The 24,801-nt window shown below is 50.2% G+C and overlaps 2 protein-coding genes across 2 annotated transcripts; one reads left to right on the top strand and one right to left on the bottom strand.

Moving 5' to 3' along the window:
* Positions 1-278: 278 nt before the first annotated feature.
* On the bottom strand, positions 279-11,268 carry CRYBB1 (crystallin beta B1; the record flags this gene model as incomplete). The annotated part of the gene is made up of 5 exons (XM_082640615.1): positions 279-509; positions 2,438-2,580; positions 5,131-5,263; positions 9,220-9,338; positions 11,119-11,268. 5 exons carry the CDS (start codon positions 11,266-11,268, stop codon positions 326-328), a joined length of 729 nt encoding a protein of 242 aa, XP_082496741.1. The 3' UTR covers positions 279-325.
* On the top strand, positions 10,905-23,925 carry CRYBA4 (crystallin beta A4). The gene is made up of 6 exons (XM_082640616.1): positions 10,905-10,980; positions 17,675-17,725; positions 18,381-18,499; positions 19,387-19,528; positions 21,589-21,731; positions 23,558-23,925. Exons 1-6 carry the CDS (start codon positions 10,969-10,971, stop codon positions 23,703-23,705), a joined length of 615 nt encoding a protein of 204 aa, XP_082496742.1. The 5' UTR covers positions 10,905-10,968; the 3' UTR covers positions 23,706-23,925.
* Positions 23,926-24,801: the final 876 nt, after the last annotated feature.

The raw sequence follows: 24,801 nt of genomic DNA on the forward strand, positions 1-24,801 counted from the left end.
ACCTGTGTGACCTTGGGCAAGTCAGTTTCCCTCTCTGAGCCTCAATGTCCTCACTTGTTAAATAGGAATAACTATATAATACCGGCCTCCTAGAGTAGTCCAAAAGATACACTAAGAGAATGTAAAGAACTTAGCAGTGCTCACTGTTTTGATTATTATTATAATTATCAAGACAGAGGAAATCACATGCCAGCAATGACAGGGGACCTTGAGGCATCCATCTGTTCACAGACCCAGGAGACATTTTGGCTTCAGGAACTTTTATTTGCATGGGGAAGATGAGCCGCCGGAAGGGTGGGCCACGAGAGAAAAGTGGTGTGTAGACTCACTTGGGGGGCTCAGCAGCCAGCACGGGGAAGCAGCCTTCACGGTGCCACTGTCTGTCACGCAGGCGGCGCACAGCCTGCATCTGTGGCTGGAAGGCTCCCCACTCATTCCAGTGCTGGAAGTCACCAGGCTCCAGGAGGTACTGGTACCCGCGGTAGCCAGGATACTGATAGCCGACCCAGCTGGTAGGAAAGCAAGGACAGCACGGAGATGGCTAGCCTCACTACCTGGCACTTGGACCCCCACCTTGACCAGTCAGTTCTCCATCCATCCATCCATCCCTGCAGTCTGCTCTCCATCCCTCACCTGTGAGGGTTTGGGCTTGGGTTCACCGGGGGCTCCTCTGTCCTGGCTTTGCCCCTTCCTGCTGGCTTCCTGCTGGCTTTGGCCAGTGATCTCACCTCTCTGAAAGATCTCAGTTTTCTCCTCTAGAAAGTGGGGATGGTCATGGGAGCTGGTTTATTAGGGTGTTTGGGGGCCAAATGGGAAAATGCATCTAAAGTACTTACTAAGTGGGTTACATGTACATGGTAGGGAGATTAATACACATCCCACTGAAAGTGGTGACCCAGAGCTCAGAGAACAGGATTAAAGGGAGTGAAGATAGGGCTTGGGGACTGGTTAGCAATGAGGCAGATAAGAAGGGGGAGCTTTGTTTCAAAAAATGGTTTCCTTTGCATGAAAGTGAATTTGCGTGTAGTGGTTGGGAACACACATTCTGGTATCGGATATAATCGGTTCAAATCCTAGCTCTGCCATTTACTAGGTAGATGACTTATCAGAACACCAGCTTGCTATCTATGAAGTGGGCATGATGACATACCTGCCTCACTGGTGTGTTGTAAAGACTCAATAACTATTCATTGAAAGTAGTTAGTGCAGTGCTTGGTCCACAGTAAGTAATTAATACCAGTTATTATCCATGATTTATTTCTAATTCTGTCCTTGCCTCTGCTGGGAGGGTCTTTCCAGGCCTCTCCCAGACCCCCTTGCCCATCTTTCAAAGTCTGATTTAAGTTCCAGCCTTGCCAGATAAGCCTCGGACCCACCCTCCACTCCAGCACACATACCCCGGTCCCAGAAACCTTCCTTCCTCCTCTGACCTCCTGTGGGGACCATCTCTTACCTATTATTGTTGGACATCATCTCACAGGTGTACTGACATCTCCCTGCTAGACTGAGTAAGCCCCCTGAAGGCAGGAACTGGCCCTTTTTCATCTCTGCCTCCCCCAGTGTGCTGAGCACAGAGCCTGGCTCACAGGCAATGTTTAGTAAATTTCAGATTGCTTGAATGCAGGGATACTGGGTTTCAGGGAAGGAGAAAAGAGCAAGAAAAAGGTCAGAGCCCTGACGGTGTTACAGGAGCTCAGAAAGAGTCTGGGGTGGAGAGGTAGACACCTTACATTTGCCTAGAGGAGACCAGGGGTGTCTGGCATGGTTGTTTGGAGGCAGGGGGATCGATAAAGTGACCTCCTTCGGGTATCCGGCCCTCCCCTGTGTTCTCATGGACATGGGGACATGGGGCTCTGTTTTGAAAGCTTCAAATCCTGAGAGTTCAGAGCAGAAGGAGTCCTTCGGAATAAGGAGTCTGCTGAGCTCATTGTATAGATGGCAACACTGAGTCACAGAGAAGGCATGTGGCTCACCCAGGTCCCACAGCACTGGGGTGGGGTTAAGTGATGGGGTTAAGGACCTTTCATTACACAGTCTCACCTCTCAGATGTCATTCTACTCCTGTCCCTAGAGGCTACAATTTCCCTGAATATTCCCTTTCCCTAGACACATCCAGACTCATCCACTCATGTCAACTCTGCCCCTTGTACTTAATTATTCCTCCAACCCAAATACAGGGTCAGGAGTCCCTATTCGCTCCATCTTCCCACTTTTTAGAACGACTTGTTAGGTCTGTTTACATTGTTCGTCAACAAATGACTCCACTCCCCAGAGGGATGAAGCTCTCTTCGTGGAATCCCAGCCACTGGCACAGAGAGAATTTAGGAGGAGCTGGGACCTTTCCGGTATGTCTGATGTCACATCCTGTAAGGGGAACGGCATCCGAATCTGTCTGAGTTTGAAGCAGGGGATGAGGGCCCACAGGAGGGATTCTTACGTTCCGCTGGCGACCTTTACGCTGCCCACGCGGTCACAGAAGCCGTAGACCCAGAGACTGGGCACATCGTCCTCCTGGATCTCCATGGTGTTGCCCTTGAAGTTGGCACCTTCAAACAGGCAGAGCTTGTGCTCCTGGGCGTCCTGGGGAAGGAGAGACTGGGTCAGGGCTGTGAAGTATGAATGGGGCAAAAAGAAGTGACTTAGCAGGGCCTTCTGGGTGTGGAAAGAGAGAGCAGAGTCTGCTCAGGCCACCATGGGACTCGCACAGGATTGCAGTTGTCCAGCCTCAAAGCGCCCTCCTCATCTGGGAAAAGGGGGCGTCAGCCTCTGCTTCCTGGAGTTAATCCATACAGAGCACTTAGCATGATGTCTGGCATACATACACCAAGTGCTCCAAGCAAATTTATTATTTTTATTATGATGATCAGGGATGCAGAGGCTCAGAGAAGTGAAGGCTCTTGATCAATGTCACACAGCCAGCAAAGGGCAGAACCTTCCAGAGAAGCATTTCACTCCTCCCATCCCATCTTGCACCCTGTTCCCTTCCACTCCCTCTGCTGCAGCCACAGTGGCCCTATTTTAGTTCCTTGGTCCCACCCATTCCATCTTCATTCCAGGAACTCTGCCCTAACTGTTCCCTGGGAGACTGTTCACATGGCTGACTCAGTTCCCATCCTTTGCAAGCTGTCTCTCCTGGTCACCCCTGACCACTCCCACCCCCTCTTCCCCAACATCAGAGCCCCGGTTTCCTCTTCCCCTCTCCTAGCACACTGCATGGCCCCCGTGCAGCACGTGCAACAGTTGATCGCCATTACCGATTCATTTTTGTGATTAGGTTTTCAGTAGCTGCCTCCCACGAGGGCAGGAATCTTGCCTGTCCCAACAAGCACAGGTGCACACCCAGAGCCTATGACACAGCCTGGCAGAAACACATCAATGTGTTTGTGGTTGAATGAATGACTGTAGGTGGAAGATGGCCGAGATAGAGATCCCTCTAACTTCCCAGGAGAGAGGGCTGGAAAGGAGTCAGGGAACCAGCTGGCAGGGAGTTGGAGCCACCCAGGTGTGAGAGAAGAAGGGCCACATTAGGATGGTGGCAGGGATACAGAGAAGGAATTAGACCAGTGGCTCTCAGCCCTGGCTACCCAGAGACTACCTAGGAGGCATGAAAAGATATCAGTGCCTGCGACTTAGCCCCAGAGATGTGGATTTAATTGGTCTGGGGTGGGGTCCAGGCATTGGGAATTTTTTCTTTTTTCTTTTTTTTTAATATTTTACTTTTATTAGAGTATAGCTGATTTACAATGTTGTGTTAATTTCAGGTATTCAGTTATACATACATATATTCACTCTTTTTTAGATTCTTTTCTCATATAGGTTATCACAGAATATTGGGTAGAGTTCCCTGTGCTATAAAGTAGGTCCCCGTCAGTCATCTATCTTATATATAGTAGTGTGCGTGTGTTCATCCCAAGCTCCGGATTTCTCCCTCCCCCTCGGGGATTTTTTTCTAATAATATATTTTATTTAAGCAAATGTGTCTAAATTATGATGATTTCAATATGTAGCCAACATGGCAATATTAATGAGGTATTTTACATTCTTATTCTTCTTTTTTACTATGTATTCAACGCCTGGCATGTCTGTTACACACCTCCATTCAGACTAGTCAAGAGTCAAGTGTTTAATAGCCATATATGGCTATTATATTGGACAGCAAGGTTCTAGAAGCTACTGGAAATGCCCTAGCTGATCGCTCTTCCAAACAAGGTCCGTTGATATAGACTGCCTTATAATGACCATCGACTGAAAGATTTCTACGAATTCTTGCAAAGCGTCCATTATTAAGGCTGATAATTCAGCCTCAATTTGAGAAAAACACGAGGAATGATCGGAATGGATAATCCATTAAGGTAAGTTTGGTGATGCCAAAACAGCTGGCTGTGGGCACGTGATAGCCTCCAATGGACATGCATGAAAACTCTTCATGAAAATTCCCATCTCAGAAGGCAAAAGTTGGTTACCATCAGACACTAACATTGGTGAGTGAAGATGTGGCTGGTTCATGAATCATCATCAACATAATTCTAGAAGAAACCTGTGATTGGCTTGGAGATAACTCCACCTATTTGGCTTTGAGTCTTCTTGAAGTTATGCTACTTACTTTAGTTAAACATTATAAAGGGGCTAATTCAGTATATAGTCTTATCATCAGGATAAGGTGCCTTTCATGGTGCCTTTCTACAATATCCCTCTTTTCAGCTATCACACGAGCTTCAACCTGCATGTCTGATGATTTGGATGGACCTTGGGATTTTTCGAAGCTCCCCAGGAGTGTCTAATGTGCAGTCGGCAATTAGAAACATTCCACAAAGAGAGTTAAGGAAGACAACATCTGGGAGGTTCAGTCCACTCTTGACAGCAGCAGAGAAGGAAAAAACTAGGTTCCATTGGCCCTGGGCTCCTAGTAGGAGCTGGACACACGATGAGTGTATCAGGGATGCCTTATGAATTGTTGAGCACAAGAGCCATTGGCCTTGGACAACTCAGAGGTCACTGCACCTCCCTGCCTACCATTCCTTCTTTATTTTTCTTGCTCACCTGACTCCTTTGCTCTCCTGGCCATCAGACCTCATGCTTGCTCCTGCCCTGCCGCACTAATCCCCCAGGCCCGGTACAGGAGCCACTCACCATCCTGATGGGCCGGAAGGACATGAGCCGGTCGCTGCGGTAGCTGCTGGACCACGTGTCCCATCGCGGGTACTCGCCCTTCTCCAGGATGAACATCTCCCCCCGGAAGTTGGACTGCTCAAAGGCAACCCAGCTGGACATGAGAGAGATGGGGAGGGCAGGGAGAGTCAGGAGGGGCAAAGGCAGAGAGGAGAGGAATCGTTAGCAGAAGCCGATCTTCCCCTTGCAAGGCAGCCCCAAGGCCGGTGGGTTTGATCCCAGGCTATGCCACTGACTGGCTGTGTGACCACAGGCAAGTTGCTCCACTTCTCTGAGCCTCGGTTTCTTCATCTAATATGCCTATTTTCTTGAAGTTGGTGAAGGATTAAATGAGACAATGTGTGTAATTATACGAGCAAAATGTTTCCCCAGATGTAGGATTTACACATAATTTAAGTATTATAAGGACTTGGGAGAAATAACACATAAGAAGACATTTTTAAAAAAACGGATTCCAGCTAGGAGAAAGCCTTTGTTGGATACTAATGTGTCTTTAACACTTATTGTTTTTGTTTTGTTTTTGCGGTATGCGGGCCTCTCACTGTTGTGGCCTCCCCCGTTGCGGAGCACAGGCTCCGGACGCGCAGGCCCAGCGGCCATGGCTCACGGGCCCAGCCGCTCCGCGGCATATGGGATCCTCCCAGACCGGGGCACGAACCCGTATCCCCTGCATCGGCAGGCGGACCCCCAACCACTGCGCCACCAGGGAGGCCCTCTTTAACACTTATTAATCTCTCTTTGTAGCAAAGGAAGAACAGGCCACCAACCCAGAGCCTTGAGCAGGCTATTATACTGTGCTCATTGTATAAATTTGTTTATGGATATCTTTTACTTATAGCAGATGATATTAGCTGTCCGTTTGTAAAAGTGATGCAAAGGTTCTTTTGATATATGTTTACTTGTGTCAAAAAAGGGTCATTTAAAATGAAACATATTAAATAAATAATAGTCCTGGAGGTATGGGGGTTGGGAAAAATTGATACAGGTGCCTGAACCACCTGTATTTTTGGTAAAGACTGGCCTGGCATACAGAAGACAGTAATTGGTATGAGGGCAGTGGGAGGGAAATGATAGTAATATTCACCTCTCAGATACCTGTGAGAATTAAATGTGATTGTGCATATGCAGGTGTTCAGTTCTCTAAAAGGACTAACTAAACTTGATGTCAGATGGGGGCTTTCTCAGTGCAGCCTGATTGAGGATGGCACTAAGCTTGTGTTAGAGGGACCAGGGATTCTGGGGGAGATAAGATGATCCCCATTTCGTAGATGAGAAGGCTGAGACTAAGGAGCCCCTTGAACTTTGCTCTCTATGTGTTCAGGAGTTCTGAGGGAACATGAGAGGGCTGAGGGGTCACTGACATTAGTCTTGTCTCCCTGGGGGCTGCTGGGACCTTCCTCTACCCAGAGGAGATGGGGCAGATGGAGGGGGGATGGGCTACCACCACAGACTGAAACAGAATGTGTCCCAGGAGCCTCAAGTCTTGTCTGAGGAATGCGCCAACCCACACTGGAGTGACAGAATTGAAGATGCAGATTTATTCTTCCACAACAGAGGTGAATCTGCCTCGGTCCTCCCTAGTCTAGAGTAGAGGAGAAGAGAGAGGGAGGGAGGGAGGGAGGAAGGAAGGAAGCTGGATGGAAGGAAGGAAGGGAGGGAGGGAGGTTGAATGGATGAGTAGATAAGTGGATGGACAGGTGGATGGGTAGGTGGATAGAAGGATAGATGGCTGGATCTATGGATGAGTGTACTGATGGATGCATGCATGATGGAGAATGGATGGATGGAGGGAGGGGTAAATAGAGGGATAAAGAAATGGGTGGAGAATGAATGGACAGTTGGATGGATGGATGGGTTGATCTACAGATGGATGAATGGGTGGATGGGAAGGGAGCCTTGGAAGATGGTGCCTTGTAGGGGTTAAGAACATAGACTTTGGAAACAGATGGACCTGAGTTCTAATCCCAGTTCATCATTTATTTTCTGTATGACTTTCGGCAAGTCACTTAAGCTCATTAGGCCTCCAAAAAGGAGAAGAAATGATTGCATCTACCTTGTCAGGAGGTTGTGAGAGTTTAAAAGAGAAAGCATAATCAGTAATATCTCTCACGACTAAAGAGGAAGGGAAGCTGCTGGAGATCTGAGCTTATGGAAAGACAGACGGTGATGTGGTCCTGCCACCCTGCCACCCTCCCCCAAAACTGTCTTATTCAGGAGTCATAATGCCCAGTGAGGACCTGTTACATGAGTGAGGAATTGTCAATATTTATTTTAGTGCCTTTTCTCATCTCCTACAGTTCATTTGAGTCTTACAAGCAAGGAGAGAGGTAGGGCAGGAATCTGAATTCCCGGATATGGAAACTGAGGCTCAGAGGGGCTAAGTCACTGGTCTAAAGTCACATGATGGTGTCAGGTGTCAGTTGAGGTCTCCTAGGTTTCAGGCAGGCATGCCTCCCCTCCCCATCTATGTGAGGACACACCTCTCCTCCCCTCCCCCTGCCCACCTCATCCCCTCATTTTTTTTTTTCCACCACTGTTTTTCCCATGACCCTGCTGGTCCTGACACAGAGCCAGGGCCCTGGAACACAGGATCTTTTCTCTCCCATCAGGTGCAGTCCCAGAGCACACACCAAAGACCAGCTGCATCTTTGTTTAAGGAGAGATACTCTGGGTTTGAGTCATAGACAATGAAAAAAGCCTGAAAACCCAAACTGGCCACATCCAGCAGCTTCTGCTCCCAGCTGGGCAGTCTGAGGGTGGGGCTGAGGTTACCAGCCTACCCTGGCCCAGGGTAACTTGGCTAAACTCACAGGGCAACAGGGAGGGTAAATAGTCCTCACTGCCACCTGCCATGTTTGGGCGCCTCCAAAGTGCCAGGCCCATGCTGCATTATCACCTTCAGACCTTAGAATAATCCAGTGGAGGGTAGTGGGGACCATTACTCTGCCCATTTCAGAGATGAGGAAACTGAGGCTTGGGCACTGAAGGAGGCAAACAGGGGAGCTGGGACTCAAACCCAGACCTGTCTGACCTCAAAGCTTATCTCTGCTCTTTGTATGCTGGGTATACAGGCTGACCACACTCCTTGAGGGCTTTTTTGCTGGAGAGACAAGAGGCAAGGGGGCCCTGTGGGTCTTATCTGGGGGCTGGCCCCGCACCCTGAGCTTAGTGCACAGGGGCTGAAGTTGGTGCAGCCACTATGTCCAAGGGACAATTATTCTTGTTTTATATGGGGGTCACTAAGGCCCAGAGAAGCCCAGAGAGTTAGGGGCAGGCTGTGGAGCATGGTGATTAAAGCACTAGAGATGAAACTGATCAACCTGAGTTGAACCCAGGCTCTACCACTTACCACTAGGTGACTTTGGCCAAGGGACTTAACCTCTCTGAGCCTCGGTTTCCTCATCTGTCAAATGGGAATAAGAATCACCCCTACCTCATACAGCACTGTAGGATCATCTAGGTAAAACCCTCAGGCAGTGCCTGGCACTAATGGGTACTCAACAGATGCTTATTATTACCTTTAAGGCTGCTTGATGCCCAGGAGAGGGGACAGCTAATGGACACCTGGCTCTTTGGCCTCCTCCTGCTATCAGTGATGGGCAGGGTTCCTTCTATAGCAGAAAAAACATCTCTCTGGAGCCTGGAATCATGACTTACTGTCAGTGTGACCTTATGCTAATCAAATCACCTCTCAGAGTCTCAGTTTCCTCACCTGTAAAATGGGAAGGAGAATCATACCTCTCTTTCCTCCCTCTTGGGTTTGAAAGAAGTACTGGAAATAATATACAGTTGGCCCCAGTATCCATGCATCCTACATCTGCGGATACGGAGGTTCGGCTGTACTACGGGGACTTGAGCATCCGAGGATTTTGTTATCTACTGGGTATCCTGGAACCAATCCACCTCGGATACTGAGGGATGACTGTATGTGTCTCTAATAGCATGGTGATAGGCATGGAGTGGAGCGGGTGGCCAGTAAATGGCAGCTACGGTTATTTCTTATTACTTTACTAGGGCTGTGGAAGTGCCCTTCCACTGCCCAACACTCACGGTCCTGAGATGACAATGAGGCTGCGCACTCGGTCAAAGCCGCGGTCTCCCAGGTTCAAGCACTCCCCGGAGAATTCCACCCGCCGGCCCTGGAAGTTCTCCTGCTCAAAGACCACCAGCTGCAGGAGAGAAGCCCCCATGCCAAGGGGGCAGAGTGAGCAGGGAGAGGCTCCAGGTCAAATATGCATTAAGTACCTATGTAAATAAGAGCAGGCTGTGCCCAGATCACACGAGAGCTTGCCATGAGCCAAGGTCTGTGAACTTAATATCTGTACCATCTTTAGGAACTGATGGATCTTCCTTCCAGGCCGTTATCTGTGCTCTTCCTCCTGTCTGGAATGCCTTCTTCATCACATATTCCCATCCTGGAGCTCATGTCCCCTGTCCTGTCCTAGGTGCAGATGTCACCTCCTCCAGGAAGCCCTCCCTGATACCCTCTCCCTGGGTGAGCTTGGTTGAGTGCTCCCCCCCACTGTGCTCATCCCATCGGCAGCACAAGTAACACACTACACAGTCACTGCTGCTTTGTTTCTGGGTATCTCTATGCACCCCTCTCCCCTTTCACTCAACCCTTCCAAGGACCAATGGGGTGGATCCATTTCTTTATCTCCAAGCCCCAGCCCCTGCCACAGAGCTGATGCTCAGGAAACAATCACCAGTCTACCCACCAAACCATAGGGGAGGCCAGAAGCAGGGGCCCCTGTGTAAATGTGGGCTAATCCCCTCCTCTCACTAAGCATCCAATTTTGGTTTTTATCTGTTTGTTGTCCCAGGTTGGGAAAACGTTGCCATTCACTTGAGCCGAGGCAAGTGGACGCCTTCTCTTGAGCCTCAGTTTCCAGCTGTAAAAGGGAGAGACGTTCACATACCCTTGACCCAGCCCTTCCACTCCTACACTTATCTGCCCAAAAGAAACTCTTGCAGGTGACATGGCTAAGAACACCCTGACCAAGCCGTTCACGACAGCAAAGTTACCAATCACCCAGGAGTGACGGTCACACTCTGAAACATCACACAGCAACCAAAACGAATGACCCACAGCAATGCACAACAGTATCAGTGACTATTAGAAATCTCATAGGAAGTAAAAAGAAATCTCATAGGAAGAAAAAAGAAAAACAAAAAATCCAGAAAGATTACATACGGTATATTTCAGTAAGTTAAAAACAAATAAAATACACTTATATACTTTTAAAAGAACAATGCATCAAAGAACATAAAAAAGCAAGCAAGCAGATAGATGATGGACGGGGGGAGGATGGCAGTTGCCTCGCGTAGCGGAGGAAGGAGGTGGGCTCACAGGACGGTGTGGGGCAGGTAGGGGGCTGGAGAGGTGGGAACGGAGTGGGGCGGGAACACTTTGAAGTTAGACTGAGGATGTTTACCCAAGTCCTGGCTTTTCACACAAGTGGTGGGTTTGCAGGTGCGTGTTGTATTATTAAAAATTAAATTGAAATTAACTATTACATAAGCGACTACAAATCTGGCCAGGGGTGGACTGCATGACAGCCTGTCATGAACCAAGGGTGGTGAAATGACCCAGTTCTGTGCACCCGAGGTTGAAACCCAACCCAACCCAATCCGAGGGGACCGGATGCCTCGCTTTCCAGGAGCCCTTTCAGCCTGACCGACCGCTTGGAACACTTTTCAAGAGGGTCTGAGGCTGGCCTTCTGCCCTGGAGGACCTCCTGGGACAGCCGTTTCCTGATGCTAAGCCAGCCCGCTTTCTCTCCTCCATCTGTTTCTTGAATGCGACAAACTGTAAGCAGGTGCAAGCCGGTTGCGCAGACTGGCGGGGAGGGGAGCGGAGGAGGGGGAGGAAGAGGGAGGGGAGGGGTAAGGGGAGGAGGGAGAGGAAGCGCGGGGTGGAGCCCAGCCACCCTGCCCCTAGGTCCTCACCTTGTAGCTCCCGGGAGGCAGGTCCCCTTTGGCAGCGGGCACCCGCTGGGCTGGGGCCTGGGCGGAGCCGGAGCCCGGGGCTGATCCCTTCCCATCAGACCCTGGGTTCACCGCAGCTGTTGCCGAGGCCTTGGCCGCTGGCTGAGACATGGTTCCCAGCTGCAAAAGTCTGTAAAGAACCCTTCGGCCTGGGTTCAGTCAGGGATGGCGCCCCCAAGCTGCCTCCCCGGCTCTCATCCCCCATCACCCTGTGTGCTCAGGCTTCTCTGAATTCATCTAGTCTTTCTCCTTCTAAAACAGAAGCCTGGAAGTTTTCTGTCCCCATCTCCCTTTGCCGTCAAGGATTTCCTGTCTGGGGACCACTCATCCCTGTTATGCTTTTCTCCAGGCTTCAGACCCTGCCGGTGCCTCCACCAGGCCGTGTCCTCGCTGTCCCCCTGCTATGTCCTTCCTCTGCCCCCACCCCCGGAGTCACTTATCATGCTTCTTACCACTTATCATGCTTCTTGGTTTGGGCAACCTCAACTTGCTTCAGCAGATTCATAACAAGAAGTCCCGTTAGGGAAAGCCTGAGGGAGGCCAGGCTCTGTTACATTCATGAATGAACGCTTCCAGTCCCTCACCTAACCTCTTATCTCCTCTGAGCAATCTGAGGCTGTGGGGTCCGGTGGGGTGGGGGATGACCTGCCCAAGGCCACATAGCTACTAAGTGATAGGACTCCAATTTCAGTGCAAGCAGACAAACCCAGCAACTGGGCTTTGCCATTTACTTATTCTGATTGCTTCATCCTTCCATCCCCAGCAGCTGGCTCAGCACCTGGCACACAGGAGATGCTCAATTAACATCTGTTCAGAGATTGCATGAATGCATGTTCCTCTCTCCTTTCCCAGTCAAACTGCTGCCTCTGGTACTGCCTGGGAACGGGTGTGTGGGTGCAGACACAGGCCTGGGACTGGGGCGAAAGAAGGCTCCAGGAGGTCGTGTTTAGCCCATGGCAGGGATCTAAAAGGAGGCTGTGGCTGTGTAGGCTTTGGGTGGAGAGGACTTTGGTCAATTCCAGTAGTTCCTCATTACTTTGGGGTCATGGACGCCTTTGAGTGTTTGAAGAACGCCTTGTCCTTGTCCCCAGGGGGAAAAAATGCCCCCTTTAATTTTGGAGACAATTTCCAGGGGGCTCCAGGACCCCCTGATGGCGCAGATCATCAAGACCCTCTGGCAGTGGATTCCTGAACACTTTCTGTAAGAAAGAGCTGGTTGGGGCAAGCAGGTCCCTCCCTGTGTCTCCCCCGAGAAAGACTGCGGTGACTCTGGGGTGCTCTGCCCACGATGGGCAAGGCCACACATCTGGGCCACATCTGTGGCTTCCAGGCGCTTGCTTACCCCCACCCTGACCCCAGCCAAGTCAGTCTATGAATCAACATTCCCCTCGTATGGTAGCTGGGTTCCTTCCTTTCTGGACATGTGCTCATTCCTTCAATATTCTCTCTCTCCTCCCCACCCCCCACCCCCACCTCCTCCCTTTCCCCTCCCCCTCCCTCTTGCTGCCTTCCTGTTTATTTCTGTTTTTACTTCTCTCTCTGCCTATGCTTCTGTCTCTCTTTCTGTTTCTCTCCCCAGTATCTTGCTCTCTTTATACCTCTGCATCTCTCTCTCTCTATCTGTTCTTTGTCTTTCTTCTCTTTCTTTTCCTCCCTCCCTCTCTTCCTCTCTGCCTGTCTCTATTTTTATCTTTTCTCTCTCTCTCTCTCTCTGCCTTTCTCCTGATTACCCCGTCTCCCTGACTCTCTTCTGTTCCTGCTCTCTCTGCCTCCCCCTCTCTCTGCCTCTGTCCTGTCCCCTCCCCTCCCCTGGGGCCCTTAGCTGCGGTGGGTCCCCTCTTACCTGGGGCCCTGCTACTTCCTGCTGGAGGGCAGGCAGGAGGGCAGGCTGGTGCAGTGGGTGACAGGGGCCGACCCCCCATTTTATAGTCTGGCAGACACCAGACCCTGTTGTCTGTGGCACAAAGGGGGAGCTGGTTCAGCAGGCCCCAGGCAGAGAGTCAGGGGCCTCAGAGCCCTGACCCTGCCGAGTTCCTGCGAAGAGCAGCACTTTCCATTGTGAGCCCAGCAGGCACAGCAGAAACCCTGGCCAGTAGCCACATCGCCTCGCCTCTGCCCAGCCCCTGCCCGGATGCCGCTCTCACAAACCCCAGCCGGGGATGGGCCCACAGGGTCCCCGCTGGCTGCCAATCCTGGGGCAGGGAAAAGGGGAGACCCCAGAAGGTAGGGGACCTGAGTTTGAGTCCAGGCTCAGCCACTCTGCACTGTGTGGCATTTGGCAAGTCTCTATCCCTCGGGGCCTCTGTGTCTGCAGTTATTAGTGGCACAGGTATCCCTATGGGGTGCTGCACAGGTATCCCTATGGGGTGCCACACAGGAAAGAAGGGGACTGTGAGTAGCGCTAAATGCATTACCGCTGCCCTCTGGTCAGTTCCCAGGACAACCCACCTTATTTGGCACTTTCATTATACCCATTTGGCAGATGAGCAAAACTAGGGTACAGAGAGGTCAGAGTCAGGAACTGGCCCGGGTAAAGGGGAGCTAGGGAAACCAGGTTGGGAGAGAGAAATAGGGAGACAGATTGGGAGAATTGGAGAGCGACAGAGAAAGAGGGATGATGGAGATGGACATACAGAGGGGCAGATGGACGGTGATGGGGAGAGAGACAGACAGAGAGAGAGACGGATGTCAGGTAGAGCAATAAAGAGAGCAATGGAACAGATGCCAGAAGTCACATCATTGAATCCCCCCATATCACAGATGGAGAAACTGAGGCCCGGGTAGAACAATGGACTTCAACAAGGTCACACAGGGCGAACTCATAGTAGAGCCAGGGCTGGAGGGACCCAGGGGCGCTGCTGGGCCAGGCCAGCCTGCAGTCTGACTCCCTGGCCCCAGGTGGTGGTGGGGCGGGGAGAGGGGATTCTGCATAGGTTTTTGCTTCTTCTATGGGGGTCCAGGAACCCAGATTCCCCGGCTGCGCCTGGAGGTCACCGTGGCCTGGGGCCAGCTCTGCCTTCTGCCCTCCCACCCCCGCCTCACTTCCTGGCCTCCCCCTCAGCCTTTCATCCTAGGCCAAGGCCTGGGAGGGGGCCAGCGACCGCAGCATGGGGCAGCCACCGTAATGGAGGCCAAGATGCCTGTGGTAGGGGCCACCCACAGGTCTGGGTTTCAAGGTCAAGATGTCTGGGGCAGTTCCATGATCCCTGTGGTAATGGGCTGCCAGCCAAACAGTGAGGGCAGAGGTAGGGGGTGCACGGCCCCATGCTGGATGGCTCCACTGGGAGCATCTGATTGACTTGGCTCCTATAAGCCTCATTATGATGGTGGGGACTCTGAGATTAATCCTCTTTGCAGATGAGGAAACCGAGGCAAGTCCCTTTCCCCTCTCTCAGCCTGTTTCCTCATCTGTAAAATGGAATTGGGAGTCACATCTTTTTTTTTTTAAGTTTTTTTTTTTTTGATGTGGACCATTTTTTTTAAAGTCTTTATTGAATTTGTTACAATACTGCTTCTGATTTATTTATTTATTTATTTTGGTTTTTGGCCACGAAGGCTGTGGGATCTTAGATCCCCAATCAGGGATCGAACCCACACCCCCTGCACTGGAAGGCGAAGTCTGAACCTCTGGACCACCAGGGAAGTCCCAGTCACATCTTTTTAACTCCTGAACCCAAGCTCTTAAAAACGATGCCTGGGGCTTCCCTGGTGGCGCAGTGGTTGAGAGTCTGCCTGCTGATGCGGGGGACACGGGTTCGTGCCCCGGTCTGGGAAGATCCCACATGCCGCAGAGCGGCTGGGCCCGTGAGCCATGGCCTCTGAGCCTGTGCGTCCTGAGCCTGTGCTCCGCAACGGGAGAGGCCACAACAGTGAGAGGCCCGCGTACTGCAAACAAACAAACAGACAAAAACAAAAAACAAAAAAACGATGCCCTCCTGTATTTAAGAGTAATCATGTTCCCCAGCTTTAGTGAAATATAAATAACACACAACATAGTGTAAGTGTAAGGTGTGCCATATGTTGATTTGATACATTTACAAATTGCAAAATGATTGCTACCTCCATCCCATCACATAGTGACCATTTATTTTGTTGTGGGGAAAACATGTAAGATCTGCTCTCTAAGCAACATTCAAGTATATGATACGTATTAGCTATAATCACCATGTTGTACATTAGGTCCCCAAACTTGTTATTCTTATAACTGGAAGTTTATACCCTTTGAGCACCATCTCCCTGTTTCCCCCACCTCCCAGGCCCTGGCAGCCACCATTTTACTCTCCACTTCTCTGATTTTGTCTTTTTCAGATGCCATATGTAAGTGAAATCATACAGTATTTGTCTTTCTCTGATTTATTTCACTTAGCATAATGCCCTCAAGGTCTATCCATGCTGTCGCAAATGGCAGGATTTCCTTCTTTTTCAAGGCTGAATAATATTCCATTATATCTATATACCACCTCTTCTTTATCCACTCATCCATTGATGGATAATTAGGTTATTTTTACTTCTTGGCTATTGTGAATAATGCTGTAACAAACATGGGAGTGCAGATGTGTCAACAGTAATTTTTTTTTATTAGCAATGACGATGACAATGATGATGGAGACACGTGATGAATGTTATGTTCCAGGCGAAGTTCCGGAACAGCAAGTGCTGTTCATGTGTAATTCACACTTACCCTCACAATACCCCTATCTCTTAGGCTAAACCCAATTTACTTTGTTATACCCATTTTACATATAAGGAAACTGAGGCTCAGAGAGATTAAGTAACATACTCAAGGTTACCCAGCCAACAAGAGTGGGACACAACCCCGGGCAGTCTGGCTACAGAGCCTACATTCTTAGCCTTTAATCTTCATGGCAACCTAATATTAAAGTTATGCATTTGATAGGGCTACATTTAACCCTCCCAGGAGGGAACTAATATTGCCATTTTAAATGCCATGAGCTGACATAGGACATCCTCCAGGTCACCCAGAGTGATCTGGTTTCCAGCCATGCTCTTTCCCATGCTGCGAAAGCCCCCTCTTAGGCCAACTCAGAGGGTGGGAGTGTGGGGAGAGGGCGCACAAAGCGAATTCTACAAACCCTGGATATTCAACAGGTGCGGTACAGTTTGCAAAGCATGTTCACACCCACCAGCGCCTTCATTCTGCCCACAGAGCCCTCTGGACTCCTGTTTGAGCTCTGTGGGCCCTGGAGGCCCTGGCCCAGCCACCTTTCCTGCCTGTGTCCCTCTGCTCTCCTTCAGGGTCCCTGAACTCCAGCACCATCAGGCCACCAGCCCCATATTCCTACCTCTGCAGCTTTGCCTAGCAAAAGCATTTCCTTCCATCTCACTTTGTACAAATCCTCCTCACCCTTCAGAGCCTAGTTTCAATGCCACCTCCACCATGAAGCCTACCCTGATTGCCCCCACCGGAAGAGGAAGGGACCTGGGAGGGGGAAACGTATAGGCATTTGTTGAATGTCTGTTCCAGGCATGTTACATAATCTCACACCAGTCCTGTGATATAGTTTATTCTTGTCCCATTTTCCAGGAAGAAATAGGGGAAATGACCTGCCCCAGGTCACACAGCTAGGAAGGACGAGGTTTTTAGACTCTGTGTCTACTGCTTGTTATCCTTCTCCAGTCAGGAGTCCCATGGAGCTGATTAAGGCAGACCTTCCTCCTCTTGCCTTCTTCATGGGTAATCCCTGAGTGGGGGCAACCTGACCTTTCCCTCCCAGCCGAAGCCAATGCTGCTGACACCTCTCTATTGGAGTTCCAGCTGGGGCTGGCTTTTGTTCCCGTTGCTCGCTTGCTGAGTCAGGGCTCTGTCCCCCAGGGGCCCTCTCTCCTCCCTGCCTATAAGAGCCTGACCTCCGCTGGTGCCAGGTCTGGCATGTTCACTGGGTCCATCTCGGTAAGTCCCAGGCTCGGAGGAGTGGGATCTGAGCTCTGGGTGAGCATCCAGAGGGAGGGGAGCCCAGGTCCCCAATCCTGGGGACATCACTGTGCCATCCTGAATGCCATCCTCATCCTAACCAAGGCATCCTAACTAGGATCCCGACATCAAGACCAGTACCTGCAACCCCCATTTAAAACCAGAATTATTCCTGCAATCCTGTTGCCTCAACTTCCACTATTAGAGTTCCCTTTTTGGGTCAGATGCTGTCTTTAGGAGGCTCTCTTAAGCTGAGCACCTTGGTTCTTGCCTGGGGTGAAACATCCGCCCACCAGCAGCCGCAGAAAATTTCCCATAGTGGGCAGATAAAACAATACAGAGCAGGGCTTAGAGGAATGGGACCCAGAATGGGTACATTTTGAGATAGCGGTAGGATGGAAGAAAAGGAGATGGTATTGGTCACAGATGGAAAGGGTAGGAGAGGGACAGCCCAAAGCCGCACTTTGCCCCCAACCTCAGGCACATCTGGACCCCATCTGGATCCCAATCAGCCCAAACTAGACTTCAGCCTCGAGGAGGGGAGAGAGTCAGGGCAGAAGCTTATCACGTTCTTCTCTTGTGTAGGAAACAAGCAACATGTCTCTGCAGTGCACCAAGTCAGCGGGACACTGGAAGGTAGGAAGAGGCACGGGAAGGGGGCGATGCCTGGGAAGTGGGAGGGCACAGGTCGAACCCAGGTCCTGGGGACCACCGCCCCCACCTTCATTGAATCCCCACCTCACCCCTGGTGGGCGGTAATGAGGGCCCATTTCACAGAGGATGCATTCAAGGCTCCAACAGAGAGAGGGTTTTGCCCAAGTTCACACACTGGGGTCTTGATTTGAACTTGTGTCTTATGGTCCCAAATTCAACGGTCTCTCTGGCAGAGATGGCAAACTGGTAATTGCCCATAGTCTCTGGGCATGATTTCTTTGACTTCCTCTGTGTTAAAAAAGAGGAAAAAAAACCCCACCAACCTTTGAGTTTGTCATCAGCCTTTGAAAACATGGAAGGTCCACAGAAAAGTCCAGATATAGGGGTTGTCTTGGGAAATTGAACAGTTGGTCGCATTATCATGTGGCAACAGTAGGTGGCGCTGAGCAGACGCCACCCACTTCCACAGGGCCTGTGCTCCTGGGTTCTCAGCCCTCACGCTCCTTTCCTGGCCCCTGGAGGCATCTGAGTTTGCAATCCCTGATTTACCTGATCTGCCCCACCCTGAGTCCTGGGGTGAAGCCCTAACCGCTCACGGGACTCTGAAGCGCGTCTCCACCTTTTCTCTCCCGCATAGATCGTGGTGTGGGATGAGGAGGGCTTCCAAGGCCGGCGGCATGAGTTCACAGCTGAGTGCCCCAGTGTGCTGGAGCTTGGTTTTGAGACTGTGCGATCTTTGAAAGTGCTGAGTGGAGCGTGAGTCCAGGGGGATTGGAATCGGGGTGGGGGAGACAGGAAGTGATCTAGAGAGGGGTGCTGGGACTTTTAGATGTTCTAGGTGTTATCTTCCCAGGCTCTAACTGTACCGGTGTGCCTTCCTTGGGTCTGAGATGCTGGGGAGTGTGCAGGATGGCAGTGTAAGGTCGTGCAGGTTGTGCACTGCTCAAATGTAAGGGGCGCCATTCACACAGAGCCTTCCCACTGGATGAGGCAGCCCTGCGGGGGCAGACCTTTAAAACCCAGTGTTGGGTCTGAAATGTCCCTGTTAGGCACAAATCAAAAGCCAATATCACTCACCAAAAGTAGAAGGTAACTATAACTAAATATAGTAAAAAAATAATAATAATACTAGCATTCCGTAGTTGAACATTGTTGCCTGACTGAGGCTCTGAGCATGAGATATGTTTTGTTAAGAGAGAGAGAGAGAGTAATGAGATGGCCAAGGCTTAAGTCAGCATGTGGTCAAGCCTCATCTACATGGCCTAGAGGGACACGTGCAGGAGTGCCAGGTACCTGCACGGAGCCGGTCCCCTACCTACAGGACGCACAGCGAGGCAGTGGGCTACTAGGTCTAGATTGGACTTCTCCATGTCAACAGGTTGGATGTTTGGGGCCGGGTAATTCTGTGCTGGGGGGCTGTCCTGTGCACTGGAGGATGTTTAGCAGCCTCCCTGGCCTCTACTCACTAAATGCCAGCTGCAAAACCCTCCGCTCCCTCCTCCCAGCATGACGACTAAAAATGCCTGCAGACATTGTTAAATGCTTCCTTGGGGGACAAAGTCACCCCTGCCTGATAACCACTGGTCTAGAACTCAGGGTGGGGGGCCTCTTAACCTCTTGCCCTCTCTACCCTCTGTCCGCAGGTGGGTGGGTTTTGAGCACGCCGGCTTCCAAGGGCAGCAGTATGTGCTGGAGCGGGGTGAGTACCCGTCCTGGGATGCCTGGAGTGGCAACACGTCCTACCCCGCCGAGAGGCTCACCTCCTTCCGGCCCGTGGCCTGCGCTGTGAGTCCTGCCACTGCCTGGGCCTGGGGGGGGCCTGATCCCCTCCAGTGGGGGTTTGGGAACCAGATGTCCCAGAGTTCAAATCCTCATGTCACTGCTTCAAGCTGTGTGAGGTGGCAGTCCCTCCCCTGAGCCTCAGTCTCTTCATCTTGAAATGGGGCCACAGTACCTATGTTGTGGGGTAAAAGGATGTACGTATAGCATCTGGACAGAGCCCTCCACAGACGTTCTGCCCACTGCAACTTTGGTTATAATATGAGCTCCTCCGTGTTTTGTGTCCTTCTTTTCATGACTGAGGGACAGTGGGAGAGTCTGGGTGCCAGAGATGGCAGGGCAAGTGAGGAAGAAGCGTTCTATTTCTTGTTCCTAATTCATTATCAGTGTTCTTGATTTTATATTTTTGCTACTGTTTACAGAGTATGGGTGGAGGTGGGCATTATTACTCCCATCTTACAGATGAAAAAACTGAGGCTTGGAAAGGTATACTTTTTTCCTTCAAAAACAACTTTTAAGGATTTTAAATCACATGGCACACATATTTATCACCTAAAGTTCAGGGGAAAACCTGATATGGCCGAATAAGAAAATAAAAGTCACTTACACCCACACCTCTGAGACAAAAGCTCACTGTTATCAGTGCTGGAGATTTCCTTGGTCTTATATGCTACCCACAGATTATATCTGCAGTGTTGATATCAGTATCTATGTCTAGATCTGTATATCCATCTGTATCTATATATCTATACATGCGTATCACTCGGTTATAAAAATTGAATCATAACGAACCTGAAGTTTGGAAACCAGCTTTTCTCCCTCTGCGAGTATATCACAATCACTCTCCCAGATGATTAAATCTCACCTATGGCATCATTTTCCATAGCGCCCTAGTATATCATTTGGTGAATGTTCATTTGTTTTACAAACGGCCCAGGCGTTTCGCCAATACGGGGACTCAGAAGGCCTCTCACAGACGCAATCTCTGCCTTTACCCAGTTTACAACTTCTGGTTTCATTTCGTTCTCAAAACAATCCTGAAAAGCAGATGTGGTTAGTTTCATTTTAGAGATGCGGAAACAGGCTCAGAAATGCTGTGTGACGTGTTTTTGTTTTTTTTTTTAATAAATTTATTTATTTATTTTTGGCTGCGTTGGGTCTTTGTCGCTGCGCGCGGGCTTTCTCTAGTTGCGGCGAACGGGAGCTTCTCTTCGTTGCGGTGCTTGGGCTTCTCATTGCGGTGGCTTCTCTTGTTGCGGAGCACGGGCTCTAGACGTGCGGGCTTCAGTAGTTGTGGCACGCGGGCTCAGTAGTTGTGGCACACGGGCTTAGTTGCTCCGCGGCATGTGGGATCCTCCCGGACCAGGGCTCAAACCCGTGTGCCCTGCATTGGCAGGAGGATTCTTAACCACTGCACCACCGGGGAAGTCCCCATACATTTTTTCTTTAGATGATTAAGCTCAGTCAGCTGCTAAGTGGAGAGTCAGAATTCGAACCCAGATCTCCACACCCTTCTCTCTTTTTTTTTTTTTTTTTTGTGGTACGCGGGCCTCTCACAGGCTCCGGACACGCAGGCCCAGCGGCCATGGCTCACAGGCCCAGCCGCTCCGCGGCATGTGGGATCTTCCCGGACCGGGGCACGAACCCGCATCCCCTACATCGGCAGGCGGACTTTCAACCACTGCGCCACCAGGGAAGCCCCTCCACACCCTTCTCTTAACCGTAGTGCAATATCCCAGTGTACCTGATCCTCTGTTATCGGGTATTCAGGTTGTTTTTTCCCTTCTCTTCCCCCTTCCCTTCCCTCCCCCGCCCCCTCCTGTTATCAACAGGGCTTCTTTTTTCCTTGATTATCTTCTTTGTGTAAATTTCTGAAACAGGAATTTCTGGAAGGACAAGCAGTACACCTCTTGTAAGGTTTCTGGTGCCTGTTGCCTTACTGTCCTTCCAGAAAGTTTCAAGGAAGGCTGATTTTGGAGACAAGAACAGGGGTGTAGGGACCAGCAGAGGCTCCTGGGTTTCCGACTGAGGACCTGATGCTCTGACTCTGTTCCCTGTACCTGCAGAACCACCGCGACTCGAGGCTCACCATCTTTGAGCAAGAGAACTTCCTGGGCAAGAAAGGAGAGCTGAGCGATGACTACTCCTCCCTCCAGGCCATGGGCTGGGATGGCAATGAAGTGGGCTCCTTCCACGTCAACTCGGGGGCGTAAGTGGATGCAAGGCTCTGCTTGGCAGGGACAGAGAGGATGTTGAGAGGGAAGGGAACACCTCCTGTGAAAACAGTATGCTGGGGACTTTGGGGATCTGATGCCCACATTCTAGAGGAGGATCCTGAGGCACAGGGAGCTATCAGGCAAAATTTCTGGGATTGCAAGTAGTAGACACCCAGATCACACTGATATTAAGCTCAAAGGTTATTTATTGGCCCCCGTAACTAGCTTCAGGCACAGCTGGATCCAGCTGCGACAGTAGGGATCTATCTTTCTCCCCCTCTTGCTCTGCCTGCTCCAGTGTGGCTATATTTTTAGGCAAGCTCTTCTCATGTGAAGTTAAGATGGCAGCTTCATCCTTATATTCCAGCCAGCACCAGGGAAAGAGAGTGTCTTTTTCTCAGTGATTCCACAAAAGGTTCCAGGAAAGGCTCTCATTGGTCCAGCTTGGGTCATGGGTTCAACTCTAAACCAATCACCATGCCCACAGGAATGGGGTGCTCTGGTTGGCTAGACCTGGTCACATGCTCATTGCTAGAGTGAGGATTTTCCCACATTGACTGAGGCAGGTGGATGTGACAGGGTCTGTCACCAGAAGAGGAGAGGATGGATGCCCAGCAGTAAACAAACAGATGTGGGTTAAGCAACTTGCTCCACATCCAACAGCAGGTAGGTAACTGAGTTCAGCTTCAAGCCCAGGACTCACTGACCCTTCCCACCCTTTTCACCCAGGGGATGGCTGAGGTGTGAGATCCTCAGTTATATAGGATATGAGAGTCACCTTCTGAGGTACCCCTTGGCTCCTGGCTGGCAGGGGCAAAGGTGGGAGGTAGGGTTACTTTATTTTTTTAGTTTTCTTGGGAAGCACCGGAGGATCTTGTTTCAGAGTAGGATGGACCTCTTGTGATTCTTGAGTCCACTTCCCTCTTACAGAAAGGGAAAGGGAAGCTCAGAAAACGAGACACCAATCCTTATCTAGTCCTAAACAATGCGGGGGTCAATGAATTGAAAGAATAGCCTTTTCGGGCTTCCCTGGTGGCACAGTGGTTGAAAGTCCGCCTGCCGATGCAGGGGACACGGGTTCGTGCCCCGGTCCGGGAAGAACCCAGATGCCGTGGAGCGGCTGGGCCCGTGAGCCATGGCCGCTGAGCCTGGCGTCTGGAGCCTGTGCTCCGCAACGGGAGAGGCCACAACAGTGAGAGGCCCGCGTACCGCGGAAAAAAAAAAAAAAAAAGAATAGCCTTTCCTTGGAGGTACCCCTGAATAAGGCGGGAGGGGGAAAGAATAAGACTCCTCACTTCCTCCTCCCTCCATCCATCCCTCTGTCCTTTCCTTCCTTCCTCCCTCCCTCCCTCCCTTTCTTCATCAAATATTTATTGAGCTCCTCTGTGCTGGGCATCATGTTAAGCACTAGATAATGATGAACCAGGCACACACACCCCTACACCCAGGAGCTTCCTGTTGGCAGAGGAGCTTGACATTTTTACAAATCATCTGTTAATTACCTAATTACATGAGTGCTACAAAGGTACAATAGGGGACTGTCAGACCGCCCTGATGAAGTGATGACTGAGCTGAGACCTGAAGGATAAATCCAACTTAACCAGGCAAAGAAGGGTTGGAATGGTGTTACTGGCAGAGGGAACAGCGTGATCGAAAGGGCCCAGTGGTGGGGAGAGCAGGGCACATTCTGGGCAGGAACGCCAGGGAAGGAAGTCCAGGATGGCTGGAGTGTGTTTGCAGCAGGGGGTCCCCTTGTGCCTGTCTTGATCACCATGCTGGTACCTCTTCAGGGTGACAGTCTGCCTCTTCCCTTTTCCAGCTGGGTTGGCTCCCAGTTTCCTGGCTACCGAGGTTTTCAGTATGTGCTGGAGTGTGACCACCACTCAGGCGACTACAAGCATTTCCGGGAGTGGGGCTCTCATGCCCAGACCTTCCAGGTGCAGAGCATCCGAAGGATCCAGCAGTGAGCAGGGGGGCCAGCGCTGAGCAGTGAACATGTGCTTGTCTGGAACAGAGGAACTTTGGAGGTTGTTACATGCTCTCTCCTCTGCCTCCCCCTGTAACCCGTACGACCCCAGCACCCATGTGGGCCAGTCCATGCACAGTCAGCACGAAAAACTAAAAGTAATTAAAAAAAAAAAGTCTAGGGTTAGCCTGTGGTTTTCAATTTTATTAATCCCTTCAAAGAACCAACTTTTAGCTTTGTTGATTCTTCTGTGTCATTTGTGTTTTATTTTACTGAGCTTTGCTCTCATCCTTAGCATCTCCTTTTTTCTATTTACTTTGGGTTTACTTTATTCTTCTTTTGTCCAGCTTTTAAAGGTAGACTCTTGGGTCATTCATTTTGGCCCCTCTTTTCTCTCCCCCCAATATAGTCGTTGAGAGCTATAAATTTCCCTGCAAGTACTACATTAGCTGCTTCCCAGAAATTTTGATTTGATGTGTTTCCATTATCATTCAGTTTGATACTTTCTAGTCTCCCTTGATTTTTTTCTTTGACCCATGGGTTAAAGGTGTGGTATATAAATATTTATTTTCTAGATATTTTATTGGGATTTTCTAGATATTTTACTGTCATTGATTTGTTATTCAAGTCCATTGTGGTCAGAGAACATACTCAAGATTTCAATATTCTAATGAATGGAAACTTAGTTTATGGCCCAGCTTATGGTCTATTTTTGATGGACTTGAAAACTGTTTAAATCCTGCAGTTGTTAGCTACAGTAAGTCCTCTACATACCAACCTTCAAGTTGCAAACTTTCAAAGATGCGAACGTGCGTTCATATGTCCAGTCACGTCAGTTAGTTCACGTGTCTGGCATACGTTGTCACGTGCGTGCATCCTCTACAAGTGGTTGTGCTTCTGTATACTTTACTGTACAGTACTGTATAGAGTACAGTAGTACAGTATCTATTTTAGGTCTAGGATGTCCAGAAGCAAGAGTAAAAGCAGCAGTAAATAGCTGACTATATTAGTTGGGTACCTAGGCTAACCTTGTTGGACTTACGAACAAATTGGACTTACGAACACACTCTCGGAACGGAACTCATTCGTATGTAGGG

The sequence above is a fragment of the Mesoplodon mirus genome (genome assembly GCF_964341445.2).
Source record: "Mesoplodon mirus genome assembly, chromosome: 13".
NCBI lineage: Eukaryota > Metazoa > Chordata > Mammalia > Artiodactyla > Ziphiidae > Mesoplodon > Mesoplodon mirus.

Bases quoted from the DNA above. Each gene is read 5' to 3' on its own strand.
- CRYBA4 (XM_082640616.1), top strand. The intron at 17,726-18,380 runs GTAGGAAGAGGC...TCTCCCGCATAG, and splicing joins AGTCAGCGGGACACTGGAAG to ATCGTGGTGTGGGATGAGGA. The intron at 19,529-21,588 runs GTGAGTCCTGCC...CTGTACCTGCAG, and splicing joins TCCGGCCCGTGGCCTGCGCT to AACCACCGCGACTCGAGGCT.